The sequence below is a fragment of the Cynara cardunculus genome (assembly GCF_001531365.2).
Source record: "Cynara cardunculus var. scolymus isolate 2C chromosome LG 8, CcrdV1, whole genome shotgun sequence".
NCBI lineage: Eukaryota > Viridiplantae > Streptophyta > Magnoliopsida > Asterales > Asteraceae > Cynara > Cynara cardunculus.
Genome location: NC_037535.1, coordinates 17,697,703 through 17,707,313, shown reverse-complemented (window position 1 = coordinate 17,707,313; position 9,611 = coordinate 17,697,703). Strand labels below are relative to the sequence as shown.

At 39.0% G+C, this 9,611-nt stretch overlaps 1 protein-coding gene across 1 annotated transcript in view; it reads left to right on the top strand.

The window, feature by feature from the left end:
• Positions 1 to 7,676, top strand: part of LOC112516253 (probable 28S rRNA (cytosine-C(5))-methyltransferase) — an 11,919-nt gene extending 4,243 nt beyond the window's left edge. Inside the window, 7 exon segments of the mRNA XM_025123271.1 lie at positions 2 to 114; positions 221 to 365; positions 1,332 to 1,393; positions 6,398 to 6,485; positions 6,716 to 6,790; positions 7,156 to 7,317; positions 7,654 to 7,676. Coding sequence (XP_024979039.1) covers positions 2 to 114; positions 221 to 365; positions 1,332 to 1,393; positions 6,398 to 6,485; positions 6,716 to 6,790; positions 7,156 to 7,317; positions 7,654 to 7,676 — 668 coding nt within the window.
• The last annotated feature ends 1,935 nt before the right edge of the window (positions 7,677 to 9,611 follow it).

Below are 9,611 nucleotides of genomic sequence, written 5' to 3'. Positions count from 1 at the left end.
TTTCCTGATCTTTATCTCTTTTGATCTATGATTACATTAATATAATTCATTGTGTCTCAGGGTAAGGCAAGCTCCATGGTAGCAGTTGCCCTTGGGCCTAAATCAGGATGGCAGGTTAGTTATTCTTCGAGTATAAATGTATTAGTGATTGTTAAAGATTCTTATGTTAGCTTCTAGTTTGAATAATCTACAAATATTTGACTCTTTTTTCCTTGTTAAGGTTATTGATGCATGTGCAGCCCCTGGAAACAAAACTGTACACCTTGCTGCTCTTATGAAGGGAGAGGRAAAAATTGTTGCTTGTGAACTTAACAAGGATAGAGTTAAACGTTTGGAACACACCACGAAGTTGGCGGGCGCTGCTAGTATCCTTGTTATTGCTTTTGCATCTTGAGTGTGTGTATAGGTAGGTATGCATGTACATATATGTGCACTTCTGTGAATTGTTTATGATATAAATGATAACACGCGTCTAAAGGATTTATCTAAGTATATTTGTCACAATCTTTTCACTAATCATCTATTTACTCTTTCCATGCTTTTTACATGGTCATACATGGACTCCTAATAGCACGCATTCTAGGATGAAGATCTTTTTTATTCTTCAGAAAGTTATTGTTTACGATAACAAGCATGTTTGAGGAGGATGTGGGCTGAGCAGAGGAGGTCCGAGACATTTCTGAGGTCATGAACTCTGATGGGAGTTCATGGAGACATAGGATTAGGGTAGCAGATTGTGGACCTACATGTAGCGAGTGTGGGAGGGGAGATTGGAGAAGTAGACAGTGAGTCGGGGGAAGGGTTGGAGAGCCTTAAGATGGATAGAGGAATGTTCAATTTTCATACTTTTTCTTATATGATTCTATGTTTTTTTTTTTGCACTTGTTTAACCTTTTTTTTATGCTTTATAGTCTTGGTTTGCTTACATCCCATTTCCCAGACCCTACTCTCGAGTGGGACATTTAGGTGTGTTAGGTTTGGTTTTTATGCACGTCTAAAGGATTTAACAAAGTAGATTCTTTCCAGTAATCATAGCATGTATTCTAGGATGAAGATGTAATTCTTCTGGAAGTTATTATTGGTAACTAACTATATGCTTATTCTAGGAGAATTTATGTCAGTCTTCTTGTAATCTCTTTTAACTTGCAGTTGCAGGTATAAGGAAAGTAGGAAGTTCGATTTTTTTTCATTTGTGTAATCTTTCCTCGTTAGTACTAAGCTCGCTCAGTGTTGACCTTTTGGTCTATAGTTGTAAGATTGTGTCCCATTCAGGTGTACTTTATTAATTGGAATTCATTACTCTGCTTTGGTACATCTTACATGATTTATAGATGTGGAAGTTTTACACAAGGATTTCTTGAACTTGAATCCCAAAGATCAATTGTATTCCAAGGTAAGTATAGATTTGGGTTGCATATATCTTACTAAGAAACATTTGAAGTTATCTTTCATGTGAATGGCATCTGTAAAAGAAGTAGGCAGAGCATAGCATAGCAATTAGATTTTTGGTTTGATGCTTCTTAATAAATTGTAAATCTCCTCTCCTCCCCTCCTTTCCTTCCATCCGATATATATATACAATATAATCCCTATAAAGAAGGGAAAAATACCTACCAAAGATAATCCCTATAAAGAAGGGAAAAATACCTACCAAAGATAATCCCTATAAAGAAGGGAAAAATACCTACCAAAGATAAATACCAATTCAAATACAAAACATAGTTATCATCATATCGTCTAATAGCCCCCCTCAGTTGGAGCAGGAGGAGGACGAATGCCCAAACTGGATCTGAAATCCAAGAAAAGTTGTCGTGGTAATCCTTTGGTGAATATGTCTGCGTACTGGTATGTAGAAGGGATATGCAGAACTCGAACGTGGCCAATGGCGACTTTGTCACGCATAAAATGGATATCCATCTCAATGTGTTTAGTGCGCTGATGCTGTACAGGATTACCGGAAAGATACACGGCAGATACGTTGTCGCAATAAACCAATGTAGCTGTTTTGAGAGGAGTTTGTAATTCGAGAAGGAGATTTCGTAGCCAACAAGTTTCGGCTACCACATTAGCAACTCCTCGGTATTCTGCTTCCGCACTAGAACGAGACAGTGTGGGTTGTCGTTTCGCAGACCAAGAGATTAAATTATCGCCTAAAAAGATACAATATCTGGATGTAGAACGGCGAGTGTCGGGGCACCCGCCCCAATCAGCATCTGTGTAAGCAAGGAGCTGAGATGGCCTGGAAGAGTATAGTTGTAACCCAAGTTGGACAGTGCCTTGGAGATAGCGAATGATGCGTTTCAGGGCATTCATATGAGGTTCCCGCGGAGCATGCATAAAAAGGCAAATTTGCTGAACGGCATATGTGATGTCAGGTCGCATAAATGTTAAGTATTGTAGAGCGCCGACCAATTTTCGATATGCCGTAGGATCGRCGACAGGATYCCCAGCTGAAGCGCTGAGTTTGGAGCCTGTATCGGCGGGGGTTGCGACAGGTTTGCAATTTTCCATCTTGGCACGTTTAATGATTTCGGAAGTGTATTTTTGTTGAGATAAAAACATTCCACCTTTGGAGTATGTGACCGAAATCCCCAGAAAGTATGTAAGTTTGCCAAGATCGTTCATATCGAATTCRGATTTGAGAGAAGCAATAATTTCAGCTTTAAGAGTATGTGACGAAGCTGTGAGGACGATGTCGCCAACGTAGACGAGAAGGTAGGCGTACTCATGTTGTCTTCGAAAAATGAAGAGGGAATTGTCGCTTTTGCTACACACAAACCCGATGCTAAGTAAGTATGTCGCGAACCGTTGATACCATGCACGTGGGGCCTGTTTTAATCCATACAAAGATTTGCGAAGCTTGCAAACGTATCCAGGAAAAGAAGGATCCGTGAACCCGGGTGGTTGATGCATGTAAATCGTTTCTTTGAGATGCCCATGTAGAAACGCGTTTTTGACATCAAGTTGGTGAATGGGCCAATTTCGGCTTAGCGCAAGGCTTAAAACCGTGTGGATCGTAGYGGGTTTCACCACAGGACTAAATGTTTCGTCACAATCAATACCCACCGCCTGTGTTTTACCATTAACAACCAATCGAGCCTTGTATCGCTCAAGAGTACCATCAGATTTAAATTTGTGCCGGAAAATCCAATGACAACTAATCACATTAATATCACGTGGACGAGGAACCAAATCCCATGTATTTTGTTTAAGTAAAGCATTAAATTCGTTGGTCATAGCACAGTTCCAATTTTGGTCAAAAAGGGCGGATTTGGTACTAGTGGGAAGAGGAGAGAGGGAGTCGGAATGTAGAGCATATTTGGGATTTGGTTTGCAGATACCTCTTTGGGAGCGAGTGTGCATGGGGTGGATGGTGGTAGGTGGAGGTGGTGGCATTGGTTGAGGTTGGACCGTGGGTAGGGGGTTGACGAGAGGGTTGGTTAGGGGTGGGGATGCGTTGTTAGGGCTAGTGGTGGGTGAAGGTGGAGGTGGGTGAGAGATACGATGGGATGGAGTAGTGGGGTGGTTTAGGGGATTGAGATAAGGAGAGACAGGTAWGTCTTCGAGAAATTCGTAGGAAGAGRAGGGGTAAGCATAACGATGTTGATATGGGTATGTGTTTTCGTCAAAGGTTACGTGGCGGGATATAATGGGTTTGTCGGAGGAGAGAGTGTGGCAAAGATATCCACGATGGTTGGGAGGGTAGCCGAGAAAGACGGAGGGAATGGATCTTGGGGCAAGCTTGTTAGGGGTGGTGGCAGAGATGTTGGGATAACATAAGCAACCGAAAGTGCGTAAGTGAGAGTAAGTGGGTTTGCGAAGATAAAGGATTTCGGTAGGGGTTTTGTTGTGAATGGTGGTAGAGGGGAGGATGTTTGAGGATATAAATGGAAAAAGATAACGCAAGATGCCAAAGGGATGGGAGTAAGGAGGCGTGCATGAGGTTGGTACGGATCGTATTGTTTAAGGTGCGTATTATTCGTTCAGCTTTGCCATTTTGGGGGGAGGTGTAGGGGCATGTAAAACGAAATTGGGTGCCGGTTTTCAGAAAGAAATGTTGGAGGGATAGGTTATTGAATTCCCTCCCATTATCGCATTGGAGAGTTTTAATGGTTCGGTTAAATTGGGTTTGGATTAGAGTGTGAAATTGTTGGTAGATAAAAGGGACTTGACATTTTGTTTGTAAAGGAAAGGTCCAGATAAAGTGTGAGAAATCGTCAAGTAACACAAGATAGTATTTATGACCATTTTTAGATTCGATGGGAGAAGACCATAAGTCGGCATGTATTAAATCAAAGGGAGCAAAAGTAATTGTAGAAGATAATTTAAAAGGTAAACGATAATGTTTCCCAAGAGAACATGCATTACAATGATCTTTGAAATTAAAACTAGAATCGAAAACATTAGAGCTAAGCAACTTAAAAACAGGAAATCCCGGGTGACCAAAACGATTATGCCATGTGGAAGGAGAGACGGCGTGGAGAGCAACGGAAGGGGACTTGGCGGGACTGGGTTGGAAGGAATATAAATCACCGTTGCTGTTGTGTCTCGTAAGGACCTTCTTCGTGAAAAAATCCTTCACAAAAAAACCGAGAGGGTCAAATTCTACCGACACAAGATTGTCTCGAGTAAACTGACGGACAGAAACAAGGTTTTTAATAATTTTGGGAACATGAAAAACATTGTGAAGGGTGTAAGAACGGTTAGGAAAAGAAAGGTTAGCGGGACCTTGACCACGACTTGGAATAACTGTGCCATTGCCAACTAAAATTGAATGTGGTTTATTTAAAGAAAATAAATGAGAAAGATTACCTGCATCGTTTGTGAGATGTGATGTGGAAGCCGTGTCCATGTACCAAGAGTTATCCGGGGGACGAAGGTGCATGGTATGGAAAGCTTGCTCGAGCTGCGTAGGAGTCATGGGTACACCGTGTTCACTAGTATAATGAGCTTGGGAAGCCCCTGGCTGTTGATGGCGAGCCGTCGGTCTTGGAGTGGGGCCAAGAAGACCCATTTGGAATCCTTGAGAAGCTGTCGGGTAAGGACAGGGAGGCACAGACCATGGAGCAGGTTGGTAGCATGGATGGGGCCAAGTGAAGGGATTTGCACTGAAGTTGGTGCGTCCCCGTCCCCTTCCGCGACCACGATAGGAGCCACGACCGCCGCGCTGATATCCTCGGTAACCACCCCGTCCGCCACGTGTGGTGGTGGTGGTGTTGGTGTTGTGGGCGGTGTCGGAGGGAGTAACATCGTTAGGACCAGGATCGGTGGAGTTTTGCGTAACAAGCGCTTGAGCGGCATGGGAGGATTGATTTTTGCGTCGAGTTTCCTCCAATATGAGTTGAGAGCAGGCTTTGTTGAAGCTTGGCAAAGGTTCAGTTTGTTGAATCAGTGTCGCCACGGTATCGTATTCGCCTTTGGTTAAACCTGAAATCAGTTGGAGAACCATTTTTGTTTCAGAGATAGGAGTACCTATATTGGCGAGTTGATCGGCAAGGCTTTTGATATGGGAAGTGTATTCGTTGATGGTGGAGAAAGCCTTTAGACGAGTGGTATTGAATTGTTCTTCGAGGTAGATGGATCGTGTAGCCTTGTTATCTTGAAAGATCTCCTGTAAACGATCCCATAGTTGTTGAGCGGTGCCCCCCGGGTTTTATAATTGTTTGGAGGAGATCGGGAGTGATGGTGGCGAATATCCATTGTTTGACAATGGCGTCAAGGCGAAGCCAGGTAGCATCATCGACATTAGCAGGTCGAGGGGCTTTGGGATTGATATGATCGAGAACGTTGTAGGCACAAACATGGATGTTAAATAGTTCCATCCAGGAGGCATATTGACCATCTGATCGATCGAGGATGAGAGGGATAGAGTTTTTGATGTTATTAACACCAAAAGCAGGGTGAAAGGGAGATTTAGAAGAAGAAGATTCAGGTTGAGTCATGGTGGAAGAAGAAGAGAAGGCGTGCCTGATCAGCGGCAGCAAGCAGGGAAGAAGAAGGCCGAAAAAAACGATTTTGTTTAGGTATGCTCTGATACCATAATAAATTGTAAATCTCCTCTCTTCCCCTCCTTTCATTCCATCCGATATATATATACAATATTAATCCCTATAAAAAAGGGAAAAATACCTACCAAAGATAATCCTTATAAATAAGGGAATAATACCTACCAAAGATAAATATCAATTCAAATACAAAACATAGTTATCATCATATCGTCTAATACTTCTAAATTCTATTTTTACTGCCCAATGACGAGTTGCCTTTCAAAATTCTATCCTATTGCAACTATTAATACAGAACTGAATGAGAGTTCAATTTCTGCTTGCTTTGAGAATATTGAAATGAACGTTGACTTTTTGTTTGGCATAACATCTTTCTAATTGCCTACTTTTAGGTCCGTGCCATACTTTTAGACCCTTCATGTTCTGGATCTGGGACCGCTGCTGATAGATTGGATTATCTACTCCCGTCACATACTTCAGGTGAATTGCTAGCCTTCCGCATCTTAATCACGTATCAATTAAAAAAACATGATGGTCATCTAACATAACAATATACTTGCCGAAAGTTGGAGAAAATGAACCCTGTATTCTTCTTAAGATCAAATGACTGCTTTAAGTAGAGTATTTATGAACTCTGAACATAGAATCTTAGGTCTAAATCTAATTTGTTGCCTAAATTGTGTTTCTTTCTGCGCTCTCTTTTGGGGAAGGTGATGGTGATGACATAAGCCGACTCATCAAACTTGCTGCTTTCCAGGAGAAGGCACTAATTCATGCACTATCTTGTAAGTTGGAATTCGACAAACTCCAAAGTTACAATGTTATGTGCAAATTCTACTGCAAAGTATGGTTTCTCATTTATCGATCTAAAAACGTGGAACCATATCATGACATACCCAGAAAATGATCACTAGATGTGGCTTTCTGATTACCACAAAGCATAAAGATGAAGTCAAAAATGAATTCAATAGTAAAACGGTAAAAATGTTCTTTATGACGTGGTAGCATCAGTTAAAAACTGAAATGGATCATCAAGACTAGTTGCATGAATTTGAAATCTAAGATTTTCATCTGATTATGAAATTATATTATTACGTCTAGAGAAGTTCATTTCTGGTGTGTAATTGTTATATATATATTTTTATTTTAGTTCCAGTAGTGGAGAGAGTGGTCTACAGCACATGTTCTGTTCACCAAATTGAGAATGAAGATGTCATCAAATCAGTCCTACCTCTTGCTGAATCTTATGGTTTTCAACTGGCAACCCCATTTCCAAAATGGCCACGTCGTGGTCTCCCGGTTGTTGAAGGATGTAAGTTTTGTTACACTTCAGTAATACTCTCTCCATCCCAAAACAAGTGTCCACATTTCTATTTTAGTTTGTCCACTTGCGAAAGTGCACTTTCCAATTCTACTATTAATTATGGGATAGAGACGTTCATTACTTCTTCTAGTATTAAGGGTACAATTCTCATTTGGTTAATTAAGAAGTGTAGTACTTGCAAAATTTTAAAAAAGTGTGCCTTTTCATTGTGGATATTTATTTTGGGATAGAGGGAGTAGCCATTTGTTGAATAATGCATGGAGACTTCCTCCGAATGGATATTTTTGTCATTTTTTAAGTTTATCTTTTAAGTTTACATTTCAGACCTCCATACTGAAACTTTCTGATCAATCTATCTTGTACTCTCCTTGATCCACTTGATTTTCCATGTTAAACTGTTACATATGCATGCAAACATCCTTCAAAATGTGATTACGTTCAATCTCCCTTCGTTCCAAAAATAAATGCACATTGCACATTTGAATATCTAAAATATTTCCCAAGAACAGCAGTGTAGAACAAATTCTAGAATCCTGCAAGGAGAATGCAGTGAATGAGGTTGAATCCTGCAAGGAGAATGTAGTGAATGAGGTTGTTTCTGTTTCTAAAAACAATGGGACGAGCTATTCCGATGGTGCAAAGGTGAAATCTACGAATGCAAAATACGGCAGTGCCCATGATGGAGTGTCAGATGAAAAAAAATCAAATGATTCTTCTGTGAACCCTGCCGATAGTGAAATCATAATCGTGAATAAGAGCTATTTTGGCTCATATGGTTCGTTTGGTATCTACAGAGAGATGATAAGTGATAAGGTATCAGTTACTTTTTGAATTATCTGCTCCTTTGTATAACTCGATGAATTGCTTCTAAATTTGTTAGTAAAAATGAGGATTAGCATGTTATGTCATGTTATGTAGGTAAGGACAGATGCTTATAGACAAGCTATTGTAGACAATCCATCTCTTATAAAGGGTGCTGTTGTTTTGGATGTTGGTTGTGGTACAGGGATACTGAGGTGAGATCCTTTTGTTTTTCATACTCGACTCTTTCTTCCATTAGAACTACCATATTGCATTAAAATCAAGTGGATCTAAAAGACAAATTTTGGCTCAAAATCGCCACGGGGGCAATTTGGGGCCCCTAGGGCCATTTCCTCTACATCAGATATAATATTTGATTCCCCTTCCCCCCCAAATCAGATACATATGGGACCCCTCCATACCTTCTAGTTAAAATCGCCCCCAAGAGATGTTTCCATGGTCATTTTCTTAAAAATTTCTGAAAAGTGGTCATTGTTAAGCTACAGTGTATAAAATTGTCATTTTCATCAATTTTCCTATTTTAAAATAATATTACATTATACAATACATTTGCTTAATTTTTTTACTTGAAATTAAAGAAGTAATAAAAAAAACAAAACACCATTGAGTTAACGGAATTTTTTAATGAGAGTTAGCCAGATGGACAAAAAACGTAACAAAGTGATACCCATAATGATTAAAAATATAATTAGTTTAAAATGTAAACAAAACCTGACGACAAGTGACAATCACGGGAAAGAAAAGTATAAATACTCATTTGATTTACAAATATTTTATAAAATGGTCTTTATATTGTCCTATCAAATGCTTTATAATATTCATAATATATATTTTAATCATTCACTACAACAAAACTGACTTTATAGGATGTCTAAATTGTCTGGCGTTTAAATATAATACTCTATAGAACTCAGGTTTATAAGACCAAACTACAAAATGCACTATCTAAAATAGATTTATAGGACATTTTAGCAAGTTTTTTAAAACGCTTTTAAAATGAAGTATCTTACTAACTATTTTATAGTACAATTTTAAAAAGTGTCGTATAAACTCATCTTTTTATATGACACTTGTGTTTATAGGACATTTTTTCAAATAACATTCTATAAAATAGTTAATATAATATTTTATTTTAAAAGCATACTAAAAAACTTGTTAAAACGTCTAAAAACGTCCTATAAACTTATCGTAACACTTTTAGATACGACGGTTTTTGGTTTGGTTCTATAAACTTACGTCCTATAAAGTATTTTTTTTAGAATGTTTTTACATTTTAGGCATACTATAAAATCAATTTTGTTGTAATAACTTATACCAATATGTAACTTTAAAAAGTCTAAAAAAACCCAATGGACTTTAGTGTTTGGAATGATTAAGTCCTTGGACAATTTTTTGGAACAAATAAGTCCTTGGACATTCCAAAACATGTTAAATAACTTCTTGGACAATTTTTTGGAACA